General features: G+C 44.1%; 1 protein-coding gene across 1 annotated transcript in view; it reads right to left on the bottom strand.

Annotated features, from left to right (window-relative positions):
- The window catches only part of DNM3 (dynamin 3), a 449,604-nt gene that overhangs the window by 89,262 nt on the left and 334,390 nt on the right, over nt 1-25,952 (bottom strand). The window contains 1 exon segment of the mRNA XM_079106450.1: nt 2,535-2,646. Within this exon segment, the coding sequence (XP_078962576.1) occupies nt 2,535-2,646 (112 nt within the window).

The raw sequence follows: 25,952 nt of genomic DNA on the forward strand, positions 1-25,952 counted from the left end.
CTTTTCCATGATGGTTCTTCTTGCACACACAAAAAAACACATTACAAAATTTCTTGAGCAAAAAAAATACGTTACAAAATTTCTTAAATAGCAAATTGTTCTAGTGCACTTAAAACATATTTAAAAAACTGGTTTAAAATATTTTCATACAACTCTAGCTGCATGTAAGGAAGACACACACACACACACCATGGATACCCCCCAACACTGAAATCCTGTATCTCTCAAGCATATTTGGAAGATAGAAAAATTGCATAAAGTATTTACAATCCCACTGGGCTACATTTATAATTATTTCTAGCTGTTAAAGTGCTGGAAATGAGTCATGATCATTATCATCACACATGAAACTGGGATGCTCGCTGGGTTGCTCTGCTCAGTCCTTGCACACGTTATCACACTGGACCCCTCAACCACCCGCTGGGGGCTGTCATTGTCTTTCTTAAGCGACGAGAACTGTAAAATCTAAGTGGCTAGGGCACCTGCCCAGGGTCTCGCAGCTTGCAAGCAAGCACCTGGGATTCGGCACTACAGCCTGTGCTTGGACCCAGAGGTGCTGCTGCTTCTCATCAGACCCGGCCATCGGGTCTTTCAAGAATGAAAATCTTATCCCGTCAACTAACTGGAGACGCCCTTCATTGGTGCTCCCTCCCTCACGACAAAATGCAAAACGCTCACAGGTCCTTTAAAGGCCAACATCATCTGGTCCTCACCATCCTGGAGACCCTGCAAGTCTGTCCTGCCTCATGGTGCTCCAGACAGACCTTCTTGTTGCTGCTCTGAGATGCTGCACGTGGCTTTGCACTTGCTCTGCCTCTGTTAAAAATCCCCTTCTTCAGATAGTCATAGCATTTAATCCTTCCTTTCTTTGAGAAGCCCGCTTCAAGGCCTGTTACTCAAAGGGGTCTCCTGTGGTTCCCTTTCAAAAAATAAAGCTTGCCTGCCCCTCACTCTTGCTGTCCCTTTAACTTATTTAAGTGGGACTTTCCATTATCTTAATGTTGTGTGATAACTGTTACATATTCTCTTGCCCAGTGTCTGTTTCGTGGAGCAGAACCTTGCTCTCCTGTCTGATGGTGCTGAGGATGCTAAAAAGCACATGCCCAGAAGGTTTCTGTGGAATTGATGAATAAAATATTAAGTATATGTGCATTTTAATATGGAATGTTTGTGGAAGTAAGCACACCACCATCAATGGATACAGAAGAGTAATAAGTAATAATTAGAACTGAAAGCTAAAGTAGAAGTGATACTCCAATTTTTAAAATGATTTCTCCATAGTCTCTAGAGGGGTGTGTTTCTATGCAAATCTGTGCCCACAACAGGATGAAAACTGGATAGCAGTTATGGAAATCATAGATGTGTCTGTAGCTTGGTATCACAGGGAAGTGTCAGGTGTAAGTCCTAGACAGGGCTCATGGCATGATGTGGGAGACTCATTGTTTTAGGTGCCACCCAGACATGTGTAGGATGGAAGGGGGTTTAGGGGTCCAGGTGTGAGCTAAAATAGCAGCAGAAAGAACATTTTGTTCAAATCCTTAACCCTTTAACTCTGTTAATTTCCAATGTAAGCCCAGGGATGTGGTCAGGCCTGAAGTTCCACAGAAATGCTACACTTTCCCCACATTGTACCCAACTCTCAGATTTAGCCTGGAAAGACTGTCCCTACTGTGAGCCTAGATCAGTACACGATCAGTCCTGTGAATGATTGAGAGCCAAGTAAGCAGCACAAGGGTCAAACTAGACACGACCCAGCTGGGCTCTACTTTGGTGCTTCCACACTGGGGAGAAACCTGGGTGGGTACAGAGATCACCGAGATCCATTCATCTAGAGCGTGTGCAACGGCACGTGCACAAGATGGGCAGGACTGCTGGAGCTTAAATCCAGATGAGCCTGTGTAATATTACAGTTTCTAAAGCACACAAGGAGAAGGTCTGTTTATTAACTTCAGTGAGAGAAGTGTCTCCAGGACACTCGAAGTGTAATAATAAAGATAAGTGGAATGAGCAACACTGTTTTTTGTTCTTTCACACTCCCAGTGACAATAGCCAGAGTTCAAATACAGATACAACTGTGGGTACAAGTAGCACAGACACAAGGAAAGGAGAGAGATTTATGAAAACGAGTATTTTTTAAAGTATGAAATATTGGTCTTACTACTGATGATATGTTACTTGTATTAATACAGTGGAATAACACAGAGAAAATATACAATACCTTGGAATAACATATAGGGGAAAATAACATTTTAAAACAAAAAATTTATCTTGGTCTGAGAAAGTGCAGCTCATGTTTTGTGACGGGGAGGGCATTTGCTTCAACAAATACGCTGATTAGCTTCTTAATGCAGAAGTCAGATGGAGAAATGCATCATAAAAAGCAACATAAAAAGAACAAAGTATCAGCCAAGAGTATGCCAGATTAGCTAAGTCAGTAAGAAAACTAGTTTCTCTAGCACATGGAATATAGAACTAGCATACTTTCTTAAACCCAGGTAATAATAATTGTTAAATAAGAGAAAGAGCCAACTTACTAAGGACTTATCAGGATACACCCCGGCTCTTAGGAGAGAAGCCTTCCAGCTGTCCACATCTTCCTGAGAGTCACATGCCAGCTCAAGGAAACGATAGTCTTTGTACACATTCCTGGAGTTAAAAAATAAATAAATAAATAAATAAATAAATAAATAAATAAATAAATAAATAAAAAATCATACTTCTAAACCAAATCAAAAGGGATTCTATGTCCCTGCAGACAGTGATGATATAGATGAAAATCCAAGTGGAAAGTTCTCAATCACTAGAGAAAAACAAAACAACCCATTGTATTTAAAAATAATTAGCAAATCGAGATATGTTTATGAAACAATTATTTCTAAGAACCTCAGAGTAATGAGTTCATTTTATCTGTGCTACTGCAATCAAAGGGCAAAGGACACACACACTCCATGTGATGCCCTGGATGCCAGCGGACTGGGGGACCCTGAGAAGGAATTTGTGACTCCCCAGTAAGAAAATCAATTTCTAAAGCCAATTTACAAGTCTAATTGACTAAGCAGCTCATAAAAGCTTTAAATGCAGGGGAATAATCTTACAAACCTAAAAGACTGTTTAGATTCAGAACAGAAAGTCTCGTCAAATTGTGAAGAGGAAAGAGAACCAGAGTTTAACAGGGCACGATGCCTATAATGTGTCATCTAAAACAGGGATGAAACTATGATTTTCCTGATAATAAAAGTACACTCAATATAAGAAACCCATGTTGAAAAATTGGAAACCAAATAAAAATATAAAAGCAGCTGTCACACAGGTATCGGTGGTGACAGTAACCTAGGTTCATGTACTCTTTTGTTTAAACTCCTTCCTGTACCTCCTTTCCTCTCTAGGTCTCTTATTAATTTTATGTCCTGCTTTTTCATTTACTGTTATCACATGACCATTTACTTATACTATTAGACTTTATAAACTTAATGGCAGAATGACCATTAATATAAACGATGGTCATTTGCTTAACTTCCTAATATTAATTTCCTTTTTGTTATTCCTATCATAAATAATACTAAAATGGATAGTATGCATGCATGTTTGCCACATTAACTATTATTATTTTATGAGGAAATATTTCTATAAATAGTTCCAGGATCAAAACTTATGATCATTTTTAAGACAATGATATACAGTCCCATTGCCTTAGTGTGTGGGGGGGCAGTCCAATTTCGGTAGATGCCAGCAGCGTAGGAGATCCACAGTCGCCCTCCTCACTCTTCCCCAGGTGCTCTCGCTGGCTCCCAGCAGCTCGGCTCCTGTGTTGGTCTCCATCTGACCCGCCCAGAGCCAGGCAGCCGCTGCAGTGTGGGATGCACCGGATGAGAACCGTGAACTGGTGATTTCCAGCTCGGGGGTCTTCCACTGTTCCCGTTTCCCGTTTCGGCGGCAGTGGTGTGCCCTGGATATTCTGGGGTATTTCTGACACTTTTCACTCGTCCCCAACCCTTCTCCGTTTGGTGCCACGATCTTGTCATGGAAGCCTCTCATGGTCTCCCAACATCCCAGCTCCCGTTCCGCTGGTGCTCTGCACTGAATCCTCATGATCTGAGAATGTGACCCAATCTGAGCCCAGGGGCAACCTGCTTCAGGACCACAGCCACCACCACGGCCTGCAGTCCCCACAGTGCAGCTGGCCATGACCTTCGGCTCTGGCTGCTTCTCACATGTGGCTCCGTCTGCTCCAGCCACACGGCCGTCCTCTAGTTCCCAGGTGAGCGCGGTGCCTTGCGGGGCTGCTGGCTGCCTGGCAGTGCTTCTGTTCTTCTCTGCAGTTAGCTCCTCCGGGTCATGGCTTCCCCCAAAGCCTCCCCTGACTTCCCTCCAGGCCAGCTCCTCTCTCCTCCCTTGTTCCCATTGCTATTGACCTTTTCTTCACATCTCTGATCAAGTTGTAATTTCATAATTACTTGTGCATTTCCTTTCTCTGCCCCTTTGCCTTCTCTTCCCCCTCTCTCCCTCCCTCTGTTCTCACTCGTGCCCCCACCACCCCCTCATCTATTTGGATGCCTTTACAGTCAGCCGACACACTCCACCAAGACAGTGCACGGATCATAAGTATGTGCCCGGGGCATTCTGGGATGACGGTGGCTTAACTGCACTTCCCGCTCAGGTTAATCACACCTTCATTCTCAAAGGAGGCGGACTCAGGATTGGTATCCAGGACCCAGGTAGAGGGTGTGAGTGACACAGCTGTAGTACTTCCTTGCTCTGGGTTGGACACGAGCCGTGTGGCCACAGGAGAGTCCTAGGACGGGGCCCAGCATGTGGCACACCCCGTCAGACTTCCCTCAACGACCACAGGACCCTTCACTGTGCCTGATCCTCTGCCCTCGGGAGGCATGAAGAGACTGAGTTTTTTCCACGCTAACGCAGATGAAAGGCTCCCTCCTGGTGCCTCCATAGGAAAATGGCAACTTGCTGTTGGTGATTCATAATGGCTGAGACGACTGTGGCTTCCCGTGTGGTGGGACTAGCTGCTTAAAGGGCCAAGTAACTGGAACTAGGCCGTAATGAACAAACAAAAATAAAAGGACACTTAAAGAGGCCGAGCAGCCAGAGAGAGAAAGAACGGAGACAGTAATCACCAAGGCTGTCGATGTGGGAGAACTCAGGGGAGAAGCAGACCAAGACACCCTGGAAGAGCTGCATGTGCAGGCTTCCTGGAACTAAAACGTCAGATTGCCAAACTCGAACATGGAGTGGACAGGAAGAAAAGTGATCATCGTCAAGAACAGAATTAGCAGCACTGAAGATGCAACAGGAAAAGTGGGAAATACAGAAGGAGAAATAAGAGAAGAAAGACCAAGAACACCTAACTTGAAAATATCTGGGGTCCGAGGAAAAGAAGATGAGAGGGGAAAAGAATCATAAAAGAAAAACTATCTTATTTATTTATTTTTTTTTTAAAGGAGACTTTCTCTGGGTTTTGCAGAGATACTCAAATGTGTTCCAGGAGGAACTGATGAGAAAGGATACCACTAGGCAGGTAAGTTCTGGAACAAACAGTAAGTTACTTACAAAAGAGGATTAACTGGCTGTCACTGGACTGGACATTCAAAAGGCAGAAGGCTGTGAAATGATACCCATGCACTCTCACCAGGCCTGTGGAGTTGGAGCCCACGGCCATCAGGATGTGATCCCCACACTCAGACTGAGGGGAACCCAGAAGCTGCCTCAGGGCTATTGCAGCACCAAGTGACCCTGCGGAGAGGCCCCGGGGTGAGGAGAGATGAAGAGAGAAAACGGGCCAGCGATAAAACCAGTACCGTCCAGAGCCACATCAAAACAAGTGCGGGAGACCAAGAGTGTACACCATGCAGGCCAGATGTGGACTCTGCATGCACAGGACATATCACACACCCAAAAGAAGTGTTGATCCAGGAGGGGCTGGGAGGCAGCAGAAGTGTACCAAGATCTCCTCTGGCAAGTGGAGGGGGGGAGAGGGGACACAGAAATAAAGGAATCTTGAAGGTCTTGGGTCCTTGCAGGAAGAGAGTTGGGGAGGAGGAGGAGAAATACCTCTCTCATCTGAGAAATAATTATTGACTTGTCTCATGGAATAATAGGACTATGTATTGACTATGTATTGATAATAATATACATCATTAAATATTAAGGAAATAAAAAGTAAAATGGAACTCCAAAATTAAAAGAGAGAAATTAATCTTTTGAGCAAATCAACCAAAAGAGATAAAGGATAAAATCAGAAAAAGAAAGAAATAAGATGACAGAATAAAATCAAGTATATTAAATATTAAATTCATGCAAAGGGACTGAATCCTCTAAACTCAGGCGATTTAGGTTAAAAAACAAAACCCGGTTACGTATTTATAAAAATAAAAGATGCAAAGAGATGTCAGATAAGAACAAAATAAAGAAATTTTTAAAGTATAAATGGCAATATTAACAGCAGGCAACAGAATTTTAAAGTATGAAACAGAATAAATGATATGAAAAAATGAATAGAAATATTCTGTAATAATATAAAGTATATTTTGTGAAGATTGGAAAATACTCAGAAAGCTGTACCAAATAACACAGTAGATAAGTAAATGAAGCAGGTGCTACAAAAATACAACATGAACTCAATTAATTGAAATAGAAGCGCTGGTAATTTTTAGTGCATTAATAGCTATGCATAATAGTGGCGTTCATTTTGCCAAGTTCATAAATGCATGTGACATGGCTTTCTCCATTTCAACCCACAGTGCTTCCTCTTTCCCTCCCCTCCCCACCAGTACCCCTCCTCTACTAGTGTAGATACATTTTAATATAACTCTAATCAAATTGAATGGTTATAATGAACAAAAATAAAACACATAAAAGAAATAAGTAGTACAAAGAAGTTCTTCTAATAGAATTTTTAATTCCTTGAATAAAAAATAATTTTTAAAATTATGCACAAAATGTTTATAAAAATCCATTATCCATGTAGGCCAACACTTATGTGCAATATTATCCTTACCGAGCTTTAAAAAGGAGATTATCTACATTATATTCATTGATAATAAAGCAAACAAAAAGAAGAAAATAATTTCTTAAATGAAAGTGGTAAAAGAAAAACTTGAGAAACACACTCCTAGATAACCCTCGTTTCATGGAATACAAAAGTGCAAATTATTTAGAAAGATAGAAATACAAACTCTTCATATCCCAAGTAGCAGAGGAAAGGCTGTAGGGAAATGAATGGCTTACATATGTTTACCACTCAGGCAAGAGGGTAAAAGCCAATGTTTATCCAGAGAAATCACAGATTGATTTATGAAATGAAAAGAGAATTAATGTAGATTAAAACCATAATTAGTGAAATAGGAGATACAAAAATAACGTAACAGATAAGCTCACCCACAGTGTTTTCCCCTGACCAATACATAATTCACAATTAAAGGGGAGGATGGGAGAAGAAAATATACATATGATCACAAATGGGAAAGGATATATAATCACAAACAGGAGAGACTGAAAAAATAAAATCGTATATTATACATGATGCAAGAGTAAAAACCAAGAGTTCAGAAGAAATTAATATCCAAATTATCAAAACTAAATCAAATAATTGGAAAATTCAAGTGCTTGACAAAACACCTCTAGAATTAGTAAGATACTGGGGTTAAAGTGTTAATATTAACGGCATGACCCACAAACTCGGCTGCCTTTCTCAATCAATACTGCCTATATCATAGAAATGGGAAATATCCCATTCACATTAGCAACAAAGCCTATAGAAACAAATGTTTTTGATTAAGAAACGACAAAATCTGCCCGAATAGCATGATCTTAGTAAACAGAAAGGCATATCTGGATGAGCGGACTTATTATACTGTACCCGTAGGTCTGACAAAGTGACCAGCACCAGCCGATACACAGTATTTATTGAATGACTGTTACACTCACATTGAGTATCATTTTTAAAGAAGCTTTAATTTTATAATGACGTGGTTCTTCATTGATGCTTTAACGTTTTTGTGCACTAAAGACTTCAACATTTTTGTGCTCATTGAAATGATGTTCTTTGTCCTGATTTCATTACAGATTTCATGAACTACAATATTTTTCATACATTAATTCAGTGGCTCCTCTTATTTGTATTTACCTGACATATTTTTGTCTCTTATCTTTTTTTTTACTTTGAACTATTTTACTTTTTGGAAAGACCTATGTTATAAGCACCAACAGCATGGCTGGATCTTATATTTATTTTCAATCTAAAAATCATCACCTATGAGTAGGAATGTTTCAATAATGTTTATTTCCTGCCATAGTTATAAGTTTGGTCTTAGTTTTGTCATTCTGAAATGTGCTTTTGTGTATTTTTGGTACTGGTGATTGAACCCAGGTGCGTTTAACCACTGAGCCATGTCCCCAGCTCTTATTTTGAGACGGGGTCTCACCAAGTTGCTTAGGTCCTCATTAAGTTGCTGAGGCTGGCCTCAGTTTCCCAGGTTGCTGGGATTACAGGCATACACTGCAGCGCCTGACTTGCTTTTATTATTTTTAGTGCTTTTTACGATTTCCTTTGAGAAGGAACTGCCTCTTTGACTTCTATGCTTTTCAGTTTATCTTCAAGCTCTTCAAATCATTCTTGAATTCATATCTTGTATGTATGAAATTCAGTAGAGAAAGCACAGCTTCTCACTTCTTGAACTGAGAAGAACTTGCTTTCTGCCACTTTATCATATGAACTTTGTTCATAGATGCAGACATACTGACCCAGATTATTTCTGAATTATGATTTTCACATCTCTTTTAAGAATTTCCTTGTTTCTTTTTTAAACTTTTGAATTCAATTTTGTTCAAGAAATTATTTGGAAGGAACTCTCTCTGTTTATCTTGAATAAATATTTATCATCAGGCATTTTCATTCTGGATTTCCCCACTTGCGAATTCTCACTTGGATTCATGTTTGAGTTGGCCTCACTGGAGAGAGCTGGCCATCTGGGTTTTTGGTTGGCACAGCATCTGCTTTCTCAAGGCGACACTGTGGCGAGATGCAGAAGCAGCTTCTGGTTGTCTTCTTGCTGCTCTACTTCCAGTAGCCAGGGTGAAGGATGCCCTGGGCATGGTGGGTTTTCAGTCCAATTTACTGAGTTACAAATGGTAGACGGACATCCCCACTTCCCAGGGTTGCTGAGACATTCCATGTGCGCTGCGTATGTGAATTCTGGGGTTCAGCAGGGATGTTGAAGGGTGAAAGAGAAACTTTAAACCCTCTTAGACGAGAAATCATCTGATTGAATCTGCACAGAAACCTTGCAAAGTTGGTAGTTGAGCTATTTCATAGACGAAGAAACAGATTGGAGATTAGGGGACTTTCCCAAGATCGCATGACCAAGAAATGGCACCATTGGGCTTACCACTGTCCTTGACATATGGCCTCCGTAAAAGCAACAGCTATGAATGGAAGTAAGCAAGAATGAATGAATGAGCCACACAAGGGAATGCAGGGTGCTGATTAACCTGTGACCGGGTCCTTCGCTTCTTGCAGAAGGCCTAAGATATAAAAGCGTCACAAATAGTTGACTGACAGACCACAACAGCACAAAGAATCATTTTAAATAAACAGGTACATATTTAAAGGAAATAGTCTCCAAGTATGAGAGTTTACTGCTGGGAATCTGGAAGGGTCACACCTTTGCTGCGGTGCCGAATTGCTGATGGATCACCTTGACAGAATACAAACTCGCCAGTCTCTACTTATCTAGATATTTCTCTACCAGAGCTCCCAGCTACTAACCACTCTGGCCGTCTTGGGGAGGCGTCTCCACTGCACAGAATGAGCTCCCGACGACGTGAAGGTGTGGGGATGGCAAAGCTGGCCCAAGGCCCGGCAGCTGCTGGCCAGCTGGAAAGCTGGAAGAGCGAGACGGTGCAGACTTTCCACATTCTCGGAGCAGATCTGAAGAATCCGGCGTTGGCCTGTTCCCACTGACCGTTCTCCAGAGTGTTTGCTTTCAGGGGCTCTTCACATGGAAAATCTTAATTTTTTTCCCCTTAAAGGAGAGCCAAATTCTTGAGAGGGAAAATAATTATCTGGTTGAAACATTAGGAGAGGGTCAAAGGCTTCTGGTGGCTTTGGCTGCTTCGTTTCTACCCATTTTCGAAGCCTCCTCTTGGGCTGCGTCTAGACATCAGAGGGAGTTGGATGCGGGTCTAAGACACTGAACTGACTGATTTACTGGAAGTCTCACAGATTCTGTCGATGGAGCTTCCAGGTTCTCACCACACGCTGTGGCTGTACAGATAACCCGCAGCAATTTGTACTGACTGCATCTTTTTGTTTAGTCTATTTCAGCTGCAATCATGTAGATAGGAGCTTCTGAAGGATTGCTCTGCAAAACCAGACTGACTGGGTTTCACAGTTTGAAGTTTGAATGGCAGTGCTACCCGACAGAAGCAGGCAGGAGGGATTGTGATCTCCGAGGTAAAGGACTTCCAGGTTTTTCACTGAAGAGAATAAGACCAGGTGATGAACCCATGTCCTGATTTTTATGGGTAAATATTGTTCATGTGTAAAAAGAATGCTCTCAGCTGTTAAAAATAGGAAGTTCAATTTCTCTACCTACCATGTCCTCGAACATCTGAAACCAGATACTAAATGATTACAAACAATTTTTCAAAATCATCTTCCAATTCTTCTGTTCTGTTTGTCAAATCACTAGACAAAAATAAATTTTTAGGAGAGGAACTGCTGGGCCACAAGGACTGCACGTGACCACGACATTGAACACACAGCACCAAACAGGCCCAGGGAGGCTGCACACATCTGCCACCTGAGTCCCCAGTACTACCCACGCCCCTTCCTTCTCATGTCTCCTGCTCTGAAAGTTCAGTGTCTGACTGGCTGTTTTCATTGACAAGTCTTGGTTCCTAGTGAAACTGAGCTGTTTCGATATTTGTTAGGTATTTATTGTTTTGTTGTTGTTGTTTTTGTTTTTATTTTTTATTTTTTAATTTTTTTGCTCCTAAGTGAATGTTCATAAGATATGCATTACGGAATTTCTTTAAATTGCAAACTTGCTGTTTTAGTTAGCTTTTTCACTGCTGTGACTAAATGCTCTGATCAGCACAATCACAGAGGAGCAAAGGTTTATTCGAGGGCTCGTGGTTTCAGAGGTCTTAGTCCATAGAAGGCTAGCTCCATTCCTCGGGGCTCATGGTGAGACAGAACATCATGGCACAAGACTGGGGCAGAGGGAAACAGATCACATCATCAGGAAGCAGAGAGAGTCTCCAATCTCCAGTTATAAAATATATACCCCAAAGCCATGCCCCAATTCCAATCTCCTCCAGCCACACCCTATCACTTCAATTAATCCCATCAGGGATTAATTCACTGGTTGGGTTGACTCTTACAACCCAATCATTTCTCCTTTTGAAACTTCCTGCATTGTCTCACATGTGAGCTTTTGGGGAATACCTTGCATCCAAACACTTGTCTATAGGATTTTTAAATAGTCTTAATTTGCAATTAAAAAAATGTCTTGATAAAAATTTTCACAAACATTATAGATACATGTTAGGAAAATTGTGTGTATGTGTGTGTGTGGTCTCTAAGCCAACTCTTCAGCCAGTATCTTCAAATGTTTCTCATGAAGAATTTTCTAGATTTTACAGTTCCTTCTTGGCCTCCTAAGTGTTTGTTCTATTTTAAAAGGATTTTCTGAAAATGAAATGCTAGCAGCTGATTACAAATCTACAGATGTAATATTACACAACTGCAAGGAAAGAGTGTGATGGGATGTTTGCCTTCTTCATGGAGAGTAAACTTCCACTGACCTAAGCCAAGGAGGATGGAGTGGAGCTCGGCAGAGCAAGACGTCATCAAGGCCACGGAGACCTTGTGCACTCCCCTGCGCTCCGATGTTTTACACAATGTTGGGTAAGGCAACCTCCCTGAATCTCTTTATTCATCCATAGAATAAAAATAATGTCTTCCTCAGGCTAACTAGGGTGAAAAACAAGGTTGCATTTGGAAGAGCTTGCTTAGCAAATAGTCAGCATAAGGAGAATAAATATATAAGCAAAATACAGAATATTCTAAAAAAAGTATGCATTACTGCCACTACCTTTAGGTCTTCTATATGAGGCTGCGTATAAAACAGGGATTCTTCTGAACTGAATGCATGCGGTCCTTTTTAAACAGGAGACTAAAATTCACAACTAGTACTATTAGGTTTTATCTGGCTGGTTTGGGCCCATCATTCCAGGTTGCTGGGGTGTCTGAATCCTGATTCTGGCAGTAGTATCTCCACAACTCTTCCAGTTTTGCTTGGTGAGTGTATCTGATGACAGTGCTCTCCTGCCCTCATCAGAGTCACTGGCAATCCTGCCGTGGCCTACAGCATGATCCATGGCAGAGCCACTTGTTCCTTTAACCTGCTCTCATTGGGCATCAGAAAGATTCACGTAAAGGCACTATGTAGTCATGTTCTTCTGTTTGCCTTCAGACGTATTCCAAAAGACTTCATAAGGTTCAAGGATATTATATTTACTTAATTCTATTAAAAATTGGAGTTAGTATAGTTCAACTTGTTCTTCATGATTCAAAACAAGTTCCTATTGGCTGTTGATTTACTAAGTAATTAGAACCTTTTTTGTTTAATTCATTGATATACCAAGGCATTGGTGATAAAGTCATCAATGACCATTTCCATTTTGTTCTCCTTTTTGAAAATCTGGACAAGGACAACTGCACTGTGGATCCCTGCTGATCACTGATTCCCCAGATTCCCACCCGTCATCTCCCACCTGCATCTCCTCTTCTGTGTACGTTCAGTAGATCATGTAACCACAACCTCCAGGCCTTCACCTCCCTTTCCCCTCTTCCTTCACCATTTTACTTGCCTAATAAAACTCCAATTCAGCAATTTTCTTACTCCTCCATCTAAGTTGCTAAAGAATGCAAGAGAAAAAGTCAGACAATTGGTCTGAGGGTGTTCACACCACATTTACAATTGCAAATATCAAGCGACGCTCGATGTCTCCAGACCTCCATGCTGTCATTACAAAGTTCACGTGCTCTTTCACTGGACCCGATGGCTCTCAGTTCATACCTTTTCTTCCCTCCAATCTCCAACACTCCCTTGGCCACCATCACTTGACTGATAATGCTCCACTCTTCACAATGAAAATGCAGAGGAGAATAATCCATCTCCTTTCCAACGAATCCACCAGATCTACACTTGCAACCACAGACACTGCCTTTCCCGTGAGCAATCAAAGGTCAAACCCCGGCTCATATGCTGGGTTCCATTTCTTCTAATGTCCTCATGAACTTCCTTCCTATAATTATTCTTTTTCCCTCTACTTAATAATTTCTCTCTTTGGGTTGTCTGCAGGACAAACCGGCATCTTAACACACACACACACACACACACACACACACACACACACACACACACACAACCCCCCTCTACTCCTAAGAACTCCCATTTCTATTTTCTTTTATAGGAAGACTCCCTGAGTCACCGTGACCATCCAGCCTCTCCCTCTTGTGTTCTCCTCAGTGCCCTCCAGTGAGGATCACAGTGCTACTCCATCACACAACTCTTAGCATTGGCGCTGCTGACCTCGCCACCTCAAGACTTCTGTGACTGCTGTCCTGACTCCTGTTTGTCACCAGCGGCTTCGGCTTCTTAACCTCCTTGTCTGTCTCCTCCTCCTTGTTAAATCTCTGAATTCCGGGATACCCAGGGCTGGGTCCAGGGTCTACCTCTCTACCTTTCCTCCGTGGTCCTCTCTACATGACAGCCTTAGATAGCATTCAAATGTGGATGAGCTACAGATCCCCATGTCCCAGCCGCCGTCCTCTCCCCGGGGATCACTGCAGCTCCTAACCTCTCCTTGACACTCTTCCTGCTCCACTCTCCACCAGGAAGCCACCGTGGTCTTATGTTACCTCGCCACCCTGCTCAGTGTCCTCCAGCGAGCGGGAAGAGTCCAGGCTCTGGGGACACTGACCTGCCTTCCTGCCTGCTTCCGCCCTCCGCTTGCTCGCTCTGCGCGGCCGCACTGGCCTTTCCTGTCTCCAGTCTCCTGCCAGCAGGCTAAGCTCGCTTCCGCCGCAGGGTTTTGCAGTTCCTCCTCTTCTGGCTGGAGGAAGTTCCACCTCATCACTTGCATCCCTGATTCACAGCCATCCCCCAGGGAAGCCTTGGGCCCAACTGCTGACTCCTACCCTCCCTCACCCCTTCCCATTCATTTCATTTTTGTGTTTTCTCCAAAGCACTTATCTGTATCAAAAATCACATCTGTTAACGATCTGTTGTCTCCTGCCAATTGCAATGTAAATTCACTGAGGGGGGCTTTGAATGTTCGCCAACAGGCCCCCCATATTTACATAAAATAGTAGCTACTCATTAGCATGTTTTTGCCTGACTGACCACTCTCATTGGTCTTTTCTTGGTATCAAACTTCTTCAAAGATTCTCTCCAATGAATGATACAAAGATCCTACATTGCTCTAAATTAAGAATCAAACCTGTAGTTTCATTCATATAAATGTAATGAGCTAGCATCATTTTTTTTATCTTTATATTCCTGATTTCATATATCTATGGTAACAAAACAGAAGTGCAATAAAACTAAATTATGATAAAAAGCCAAGCAGAAAAGAACCACCAAACCACTTCAAATAATATAAAACTCCAAAAAACTTGTGTCGAATAGCAACTCAAAACTATAATCACAGTATTTACAAAACAAACAGAATGGCATTAAACACAGGACTGAAGTTCTGGACATGCAGCCAAAACTCCATTCAGAGACAAAAAAAAAAAAAAAAAAAAAAAAAAATCACACAGCCCTGTATGCCTTATCATAAAAACCAAAAAGCTAAAGCACACACTGTCAGCATTGGATTTAACAAGTTGGAAAATTATAAAACTAAGCTAAGAAGAATACAGGGTTGTATAAAGTCAGGAATTAATTATGGAAAACCAAATATATCACGGTTAAATTGAAGAGCTTGTTCTTTGATGAATCAGACAATGAAACAGCATTGTAATATAAGCAATGGGAAAAGCAAACAAAATTAGAAACCAGACATATGATTTAACAGGCAGGAGATGAGACTGTCCTAAGAGAGGCTGAGTATACTTTTATGATAGTAAATTTCTAAGTATCAATTATGGATAAAATTTCTAGGAAATACACATAAAATCAAATCGTAAAATCTCTATAGATATCAATATCCACAGGAAAAATAGGAAAAATTTTTATTCAAAATAGTTCTGGTTTCAGAGAGTTTTATAGGTCTTTCCCCCCCAGATTTTCAGGGAAAGCCTCTTTGTGCAGGAACTCTCGGGAGCATTAAGAGACTAACGCATCTTGTAAATCTCCATTGTGAAGATGCTATGTGGGCTTCTGAGGCTATTCCATCCGAGAGTCTGTTCCCTTTAAACTTCTCTTAGGACTAGTACCAAAAGGGCCACCCTTCAGATTCCTCACCACAAACCAATGTCACCCATGAGTAAAGCTGCAGAGCTCCTAGGAACATATTAGAAAACTGAATTCACGGGAAACGTAGAAGATCCAGTTCTCACCTCCACGTGAGGCTTTGGCTGTGCGAGGAGGCTGCTGCTTTCAGTGCCATGGGGAGCTGACCACCCCCACACACCAGTCTCCTCCAAGCGACAGTGGCCTTCTTGGTATCTCCAACTTCAACTCCCCACTTCCTCTCAAGTCTCCTCCTCCAAAGTCCCCTCAGGGATGCCCGGGAGTGGTTCTCCACACCTCTCTCTCCCCACCTCGTTTCCCATCATTCTGTCAACACAGCCCCTTCGCCAACCCCTGCCCACTCTGCTGCTCCATCTCCCTAGTCCAGGGGTCATCGCCTCTCATCTGGTCACAAGGAAAACCTCCTAACTCCAGCCACTGCCCAGCCTACTCTTTATTCTGCAGCCACGCCTAACAACATGGGAGCCAACAAAGCAACCTTGACGTAGCTTACAGGGTGGCAAACAGCCTGGTCCCTGACTCTTGCTCATCAGGCCCCAGACATCCGCTGCATGAACATACGGAGCTTCTTTCCACCTCAGAACCTTGAGACATGCTGCTCCTCTTTCTAGAATAACCTTCCCCTCCCCTTCACTGAGTCTCTTTCTGCATGTTCCCCTAGGGTTAGCTTTAACCATGCTCAACTCCCCAAACAGGTCACCCTGCTATAAAATTTCACGGATACTGCAGGGAACAGTTTTAATCTCTGCTGGCCGGGAGACTCTCTTGCCCTCCTTCACATTCTGCAAGAGTAGGGGATGACTCTCTTGTTCATAGAACCGAGGCACAGTTCTGATGCTCCGGAAACAATTTTCAACGACTAAATGAGAGACCGAAGCAATCACCAATGACAAAGTTTGCGTGGACCCCCTCATCTCTTAAAACTTTTTCCTTGTATTCCAAGATCGCCCTCAAAGATCAAGCCAACAATCTTGCATTGGACCCTGCCATGGCCTTTGACTGACTCAAAGTAGATGATTCACTAACAAAGGGGCAAATTCTTGGGCCTGAGTTGATTTGATACTCAACCTATGCTATTTCCTTTCCTTGAGATAGCAAAGATTTTTTTTTTATAGAGTGAATCAAAGTTTAAAATAAAATAATTTTAAAAATTGTAGAAACATATTTTAAAATCAAAGTGCCTTGGCAAAACACATTTACTGTAAGTGCAGCTGCAGGTGGCTGAGCTGCCAGTCACCCTGACCTGCTGCGACTGCCAAGGCTGTGGTGCCAGGTCTGTGTCAGCATTAATCACGGTCACCAGGAAAAGCTGAACGCATGAGTTTGTGTTCTAACTGTGGGCCCGTGGTGACCAAGGAAAAGGCCAAGAAGAAGGTGGAGCAGGACTTCACGGGGGGAGGTCCTCCCAGCGTGGACGGCACGCTTCCTACCTAACACTCTTCCTTGCCCCCACCTGCTGAGGTCATCTGATGTCACATGGATGGAGAAGGCATGGAAATGAAAATAAGAAAACCCAGGACTGGTGAGTGAGTAAGAACTTGATCTCCTGGCGTCTAGAAGGTTCTTCGGTTTTTGGCCCCTGTCTGGGGCCTGCGTTGTTTCCTCCCCATGAGGAAGGAGCCTGACTGACTGGATTGGTGAGCTGTGGAGGGGAGGTTGAGCAAGCTCTCCTGCAGGACGCAGCCTTGTCTCAGAAGTCCTGCTGAGCCCTGCCCTTGGTCGGGCTCCTGGAGGCTCAGCTGTGGTGGTGAGAGCTGGGAGCTGAAGTCTGAGCAAGATGCTGGCCCCCGCTCCCTCCATTTGTCTCAGGCCTTATCTGTTTGTTTCCTAAAAACGGCAACAACTTTAACTAGTGGGGAGAAGAGGGTGTGAGGAAGAGGTGCCCCAAGCTCCGAGGTTGGCCTTGAGCTGGTGGGCAAGGGGCAGCGGGCTTCAGAGGGTTAAAGAGGAAGCCACATGGACTTCCAGTGAAAATACCCGATTGGCACTGGAGATGCGGGGCCGGCGTCTCAGGATGATACACAAGAGCCCCGCTGCATGTGGCTGTGATGCTGGGTGCCATGTGAATTTGTTTATTTTATTTTAATGCAGCTTATTAGCTTCGTTAAGTTATTTTCCCAGAGGAGGACAAGCCAAACAGCCACAGGTCATGTGTCTACTTGGGCATAACCAATAGCGGGCAAATTAGCCAATATTACAATGTCATTAAAAAAAAAGTTGTTGTTGCAATCCAAACTTCATTTAGCCCAAAGCCATGAGAGACTTTAGAAGGGAATAAAAAGCAATTGTGAAGAAAGCGGAGAGAGAACCACAATTATTCTCGTCTGTCTCGTTTATTAACCTCTCACAAGAGGTTGTGGTAATGGCCTGCTTCAGCTCAGCAGTTTCAGAATCTGAGGAGTAAATATGGAGCGGCCTTAGGCTGATGCATGCCACGCTGTATCACCCGTGGGGACAAAGTGCCACCCCATCCACTCGCCTGGCTGCTTCCCTTTCTCATTCATACGACCTGGGGTCTCTCACTGGAGTCAGTGACAAGTAACAATCATGATATTATGTAAATTCAAAATAAAGATTGATTGAAAAGTTCTGAAGACTAAGGTTTATAAAGAATTGCCAAAAAAGGGGAAGCAGCATCTATTCCAGAGGTAGAGCTGATCAAGCCAACAAAACAAAACAAGACCAATCTTGAAGCCACACACAGGTTTGGACAGTAGTGGCCTTCTGTCAGACCCCGGACACCTACAGAGAGTTAGATGCGGATCCTCAGAGTCTGGGACTGGGATGAGGATGTCTGTGAGTTTATTAAAATTGAGAGACGGTAAAAAGCAGGACAGAGGAACATTTTAAAAGCAGGAGAGGGGCTGGTAGGGTCATGGTGTCTATGGCTTCATACAACGGCTCCCACTAAATTAGCCTTTCAAATCGTTTTCAAATTATTACGTCAGTATTGCTGTTATTTAAAATCATGTCAAGTCCTATCAAAGTCAGCTGCATGAACTCATTTTAGAAGGCTTTTTTTCTTATGGAAGTTTTTATTACATGGAAAATCAGTCTCCATGACACTGACCTGCCTGAGGCCACAGATGTCCCAGGTGAAATCCGGGCCTTTGTGAACGCACTGCGTGAAGTGTGCTCCAGCCCACATGCCATGGCCCCACCCAGTGGGTCACCTCCACCTGGGCTCTGCGGTACCATGGGCCTTTGGCAAGACACCACGGAGTGAACTGCACACACAGGTCTGCAGGAAGGCTGGCTGTCGGGGATGCACGTGCAGAAGCCACTTCAGGTGCCCCACCTTCTCCACATGAGTGGGTGGCTGACTGGGGAAGGAAGTGAACCACACTGTCCATTTTTGAAAAACCAAGCCCTCCCACGGCGACCTCTGATTTGCACATCAGGGATATTTCAGCAGAGAGGATGGTGGTGGTGGCAGTGCCTATGGCCAGGAGCCCCAGGACAAGCCCTTTAATCCCCCGGGCCTTCGTGTGTTCTGCTCCCTCTGCGCCCTGACTCACCCCCCGCACGGCCTCTTCCACGAGCCTCACTGTACCACGTCCTCTCCCCCGGGGGCTCCCCAGAGCCTCACTCACACAGCACGGAGCTGAACTCTGACTACTTCTTACTTACAGAATTTATTGCCCCAAGAGTCAGAAAAACAACACTAAAGCTGATTTACATTAAGCTGTGGACGCAAGACCCTTAATGGACCAACAAAAGCAGCAGACTTCTGAGGTACCTCTTCGACCTCAGAGTTCCTCTTGGAAGAAGCTTCTGTGCCAGGGTCTCCAGGAGAGGCCAGGAGGATGGACGCCGCGTGCATCTGACTGAGGGGCTCGTCTCCTGTGTGCTGGTTCTTATGGCATCCATCTCATTGACTTGTTTAATAAACATCTGTTGAGAAGCTGCGTGCTGTGGCCTGGTGCTAGGTCCTGAGGGATACGTGTGAATAAGACCGGCCAGGCCCCTATTCTCGTAAAGCGTATATTCCGGCATCATGCAGAACAAAATGATGTGAATGGAAAGCCAAGACACAATCATTTATGTAGACCTCGCTGCCAAGGTACCAAGTAAATCCCAGCATCCCCATGACATTTCCCTCTTCCCCCAAACAAAACAAAGAACAGACATCTGGTTTATTCCAGTAAGTTTCATCATTTTAACAACTACTCAAAAGTCTGAAAATAATTCATAACCCAGATAAAGGAAATCTTTACAAAGCTCCTAGTGGTTTTTAAAAACTGTTGTTTAAAAATGTACACTACAAAGGAGTTTTTGACTGGACAGCTGTTTCAAAAAACAATGATTTCATGTTTTAAGACTAACTTTAAAATTGAGATGTCTTTGCCTTCCAGGAAAATTTAGCAGCTGTGAGATTATTTCACTTCTCTTTCTTTCACATTTTGCTGGATTTAATTTTAAGTAAAAAAAAAAATATAAAAGAGAAAATTTGTATGCAACACAGAACAAAACCTATTGCAAAACAAGCAACTGCACATTTTTAACCACAAGGAGAACACAAAGGCAGCCTCTTGTAAAAACTCGGCTGAGGAAGGAGCTTGCGTAGCACTTTCCCAGTGAAATGTACCTCTTCCCTGCCAAGCTTAGAAAATGACCCTCCTACATCTCAATAAAATCAGCACTGTGTTTTCCACAGGCATGCGTGTGCTTAAGGAATGAGTGAGCAAAGCTTCAGGAGGCAGCAACAGGGAATTGGTCACAAATGAAGAACATAAGGAAGCTGCTGGCTTGTGCCCTATCTTGGCCAAGTCCTGACAACCACTGTATCCAGATCTGGGGCCCAAATTAAGAGGTGGTGCACACGTCCAGGTAACTGAAGAGGGGACAGATGAGGTAAGAGGTCAGGAGAGGCGGCCTTCAAGCTGCAAGCACCATCTATGGCAGCAGGAAACCCTCGGCCACCGAGAGGAAAAACAGGAGGAAGCTGACAAGGTGGCAAAGGTGTGAAGAGGAACATTCTGGTAACACAAATGCACCTCTGGTACACAGAGCTGGAGGACAGTCAGAGCATCAGCATCAAGCAAGGAAGGATCTGCCGTGGCTGGAATCTGGGAGGCAGAGGCTCTGGGGGGAGGCAGGTGCAGATTGAGGCTGTCCTGGTGGCTGGCTGGAGGCGAGAGAACCAAGCGAATCCTCAAGTCCAACATGGTCCCATATGCTGCCCAGGGCCCTGAGCTGGAAAAGTTTATTTTCCTTCTCTCCTCTTATCAGGGATGCAGATGCGTTTCCACAATAAAATGTGTTACCAAAGAAGAGCCACGGACAGTACTGACAAAGTTGGACTCTGAGATTAACCCAGGGAAGTCCAGCCCAGCACCATGGCGCCCGACAAAGGGGGCCTCTTGGCAGAGTCGGAGCAGCTTGGTGATAGTGCAGGATGTACGTTCCCTCCACCAGGAACACCCCTGTCTGCCATCCACATCTCCCCAGCCAGTGGAGGAACCAACTGGTCATTCCATCCTTCTAAGTCTCCAGAGCTTTAGGTTTCTACAGGAATCAGCATGAGCTGGTCGAAGGCACATAGACCTTGGGTCAGAACATTTAAACTCAGTCCTCGTTAATTTAGTGTGTTAGTCAGTGGCACTGGGTCCAGTGACTCACATCCTAAGGAGCTCCATTTGCTGTAAAGTGGGGATAATATTAAGAATTGCTTTAATGACTTGAAATAATACTTAAAAAGCTCTTAGGACGGTGTCTGGTAGTGGCTATTATTAAACTGCAAATGTCCCTGGAGAAAGTCGTTCGCTCACAGGACTGATTTCCAAATGATGGAGCTAAATGAGAAAAGACGATCAAAGGAGGTGGGCAGGAGGAGCAGGAGGACCGGCAGGCAAAGCCAACACACTCTGCTGCCCCGCCCTCAGTGGAGACGCAGGGACGACCAGCCTGGGGAGCAAACACACCAGGCGCCCATCTTGCGAAAATAATTTAGAAACGGTTTTGCCTACAGGCAGAACATGACCTCTCTCGGCTCCTTTCAGTCACATAGGTCATACAATTCTGGGATTTCGGGGCAAACAAATGGATCATCAAAAAGTATATATCAAAGGTTTCCAAGTGTCAGTGAGAAAGAAACAAAATACTGTCCAACAAAGAAGCTAACTTTAAAGAACAGAATTATTAATTATAGATTGGGGTTTGTAAAGCAGGCCAAGCTATAAAGAAGATCCTAAAACCAAGTTTGCTACATTTTAAAAACTAGTAGTTAACTTATATTAAATGCAGTAAGTTATTCATGAAGCAATTTCTAGTGCGAAACGAGGTGTGTTGGTGTACCTGGGGTGCTCAGGACCCACAGGGGACCAGCAGCCTTCTCTCAGCAGGCCTCCAGCACGTTTCCACCAAGGAAAGCGAGGTGCCGGCTCACAGGCCACCTGGTCTCCACAGAGGTGGCACTGTCCTGGAGACGCTCCTCCACAGAAGGCCGGTGCAATGATTCGTTAGTGGGCCATGGAGGAAAGAGACGGCTTTCAGGTGGGTGGTGCATCTGGAACCCCGCCACCTTCCCATCTCCCGCTACCTGTCTGCAGGGCTCCTCCGTGGCCCCTCACCTCCTGTCAGTGCGCACGGTGTTTCATTAAAAGCGCATTCCTCTCCACAGAAGGGTCAACTGCCCTCTGAAGATCCGGAGCCTTGTACCCAGCTTCAAATTTCCCGTAACTCCCTGCTGAGCCTCACTCTCCCCAAAGCCTCTCTCACAAGCGCGCACACACACACACTCTCTCTCTCTCTCTCTCTCTCTCTCTCTATCACATTCAGTTGTCATGACTTGCTGTTGGAAATAGTCTCCGTCCATCAAAGCAAAACTTGCTCTTCCACGAACACAGTTTTCTCCCTTTGGGCCTGAGTTCCCACATTTCAGTCTCCGGGTGTGGATTCCATTTCAATCTAGTCCTATCACCCCTCTACAGTAATATTCAGAAGAGTTTAACTAATGTGCCTGGCTTGAGCTAATTCTTGTGTGTGCGTGCACAGGCACGCACACAAAACTTGAATACTACTAATTTTCATAATTGTGAATTTCGGTGACTCTCCTTATAAAATTTTGAGTATTTTTCTCATTCCATCCTATTATTAGTCCAAGATCCCTTTGGATGGTTTCTTTAACACACAACAAAAATAAAATATGCAAAAGCAGAATGTAAAGTATGAGGTGCTATGTAATGTTCACTACTATTTTTTATATCCTCAGAGAACATGCCGTTATTGTTAAATAAATGTTGGCTAAGACTTAAGATGGGGGGAAAACACACACACACACACACACACACACACACACACACACACACACACACACACACACACACAGCAAGAAGCAAGGTCCAGGAGAGCTTTAAGCAATACCAAATGCGTCCTCTCACCCGCTCACTCATTTAGTTCTGAATGGGTACAAGCCAGGTCGACCTCCAGGCACCGGGGACCCAGCAGTGAACAAGTGGGATTCAATTCCTGCCTTCCTTGAACTTATACTCCAATGGGGAAGATAGAAAACAATCAAAAATGAATAAAAACACCAATAAGTAGTAAGTACACGGACAACATAGAGCAGGATAAAGGGACAGAATGATGGCAGTACCTCTTCGGACAGGGGAGCCAGAAAATGGGGTGCTGATATTCAGAAAGATGTGCACTGAGGGGGAGAGGAGGCACAACTCATAAAGAACATTCCTACCATATGCAAAGGCCCTGAGACAGGGGCAAGCTCGACAGGTTGGAGAAAGAGTGACCAGGGTGGAGTCATGGGCTGGGTGAACAATGGAGAGCGCAGGGAAAGGGACTCGGGGAGCAGCCAGGAGCCAGCTAGCAGAGGGTCATGTAGACTGTGGTAATAGAGCAGCTCTTTCCCTAGCATGAAGGAATTTGAACAGAGGTGTGAGACACACTTTAGAAATATCTTTTAGTTGCTCTAGAGTGACAAGAACAGAAAGAGGAGACCAAGGAGGAGCAGCCAGGTGAGCGATGAGGAGCTGGTGGTGGGTGAAAGATCAAAGAGGCAGAATTTCAAAAGCTCCTGAGGAAGAGCTGTGCATCTCCGGAGAGCAGTGTTGGAAAGAGAGTGTAAGTGTGGGCTGAGGGCGATGCCAGAGCTGGGAGCACTGGGGAGCTACAGGGGGATCGCGTCTGGTGGGGACTGAGAGCTCAGGCTCACACCGGGGCTAGAGAAGGGAGCGCGGGCATGGCTCAGCTCGGGAGGAGGTCAGAGTGGGAGGAGCACATCCCACGGCCAGCTTGTAGGTGGAGGGAGTGCAGGCTCTCCAGACTTCCACGGTGACACCGCAGTGCTTAGGTCTCACCAAAAACCAAGACCAAGGCAAGACTGGAAAATCAAGATCGACAAGGGCAATGGAAAGCACCCAAGCTCGTGTGTTTGCTGCCGAGCTTGTGCTGACGTGGGGTTACCGGGGCAGGCACCTGTTTATGGGACACTCTGCCCACACAGACCCACGAGAAGACCTTGCACTGGGCAGACCAGTCTACCAGCCAAATCTACTCAATGAGATGTGTTTGGATTGTGTGTTTCAAATGAATAGCTCTTGCCAAAAACATCTGCGTATTAAAAGGAATTATAAGTGTCCCCAATCGATTTGCCGTCCAACATATAATCACCATTCCCACAAATGCTCAGCACCCCCGAAGGTGGGAACGCATCACCAATCTGCACAACGCACTCTCTCGCTTCCCACGGCCAGAGGAGGAAAACGACCACAGTCTGGCAGGACTCTGTTTATAAAGCTGGACTGCTAACGAAAATAAGCAAAGCAAATTTCAGTAACAGAAAAAAAAATTTAAAAACCCCAGCCTAACTCCCCGGGTTCAGCATGGGGATACTGATGTCACATCCCCAGGAAAGTCACAGTGATGACAGAAACCACAGAAGGGACATTTTAACCTCCCATTAAGTCACTGCTGGGTTCCACGCTGGTCAGCACATGCTGGGTTTGCGTGGAAACGAGCAGAGCTGACATTGGGGTGCCACCGGACCTAGGCTGATGCTCCTGGCTATTAAGGAGACAGGAGAACGCAGACTGCTCAGGAGGAGAAGGGGTTGGTGAGTCCCAGGGCTCCTCGGAGCATGCAAGGGAGGCTGCCCTGAAGGAGGCTGTAGGCACTGCCTGCCGGGAAGCACTAAGCACTACTCTGCAAGCACCAACATGAGTTATGAGCAATACTTGGCATTAGTAAAATCAAGAATATACATATACTATGAACACAGACTTTGGACAAGAAAGGAAGCATTTACACATCATTCCCCATAAGCACGCTGCCATTTAAATTCTTGGGTACTTTGAACACACTACAAAAATAGTATAATTCTGGGTCCAATCTAGGGTTCACCTCGACTGTATTCCACACACCTGGGAGAAAACAGGCATCACCAGGAAAAGCAAGGAGGTTTTCATTGCAATCATTCTCTGAAATCAGAGAAGCTTTCCTCAGGAAGAGTCTACTTTGTAATACAGTCATAATTTTAAATAAATTGCTTGGGAAGTATCTGTACCACCTCCCAGGGCTAATGTCATCTAAGTCTATAATTCACAGAACTTCAGTGCAGGCTGTATTTTCTTTTCTAGCAGTTTACAATTTTGCAGGGGGAAATCATAGTCACACAATCTAATGATGTTAACCTGAAAAACCTCTCTCGTCTTTTCAGGAGACAAGCCTAATCTTTTCATTATGATCACAAAAAGGTAATTCTCTTATCTCATCAATTATTTTAATGATCATGTATTGGATCTCTTCTTGCAATTGACTGAAGTTTTTAACAGGCAAGGTTCTAGGTTACAAAACACCACAATTTCGTACAAAAGTAGGAGATGCTTTCTATTCTTGATGTTTACTTGACCACATCAACACATTGCACAGATTCTTTCAGGACTAGTCTACAGAGACTCCAAGGTCCTTTTCACACACTGCACTTGACCAGAATCCAAGAGTCTATAAAAAGAGTTTGGATCATTTTCCTCTAAATTTACATGACACTTCGTGTTTTCCCACATTGCAAGTACTCTGCCATTTTTCTGATCTCTCTTCAAGTTCCATGAACTCTTCTAAAGATCGTCTTTTCACTGCCCATAGGAACCTGATTTACAAGGCTCGAGGTTTTGCAGTGTAGCTTGCTTATTCATATAGATATTAAGACTGGCTTGAGGATCCTGATGAAACTCATGTGTTATCTTATCCCACTGACAGCAATATCCATCTCCTTCCAGTACACAGCAAGAGTCATGAGTTCAGAGAAAAGGAGCACTGTGTACACTCTACCCTACCAAGGACCCTGACACATGCTCATAGGCTGGGTAGCTCCCATCTTCAACCTGCCTTCTCCAAGGCAGTTTCCTAGCCACTTTTTCTAAAAACAGAAAACACACGGATGTTTTTCAATTCCACAACTCAGATTTGCTAACAAACCTTACAGTAAAACTTTGC

This window comes from Sciurus vulgaris, assembly GCF_902686455.1.
Source record: "Sciurus vulgaris genome assembly, chromosome: 12".
NCBI lineage: Eukaryota > Metazoa > Chordata > Mammalia > Rodentia > Sciuridae > Sciurus > Sciurus vulgaris.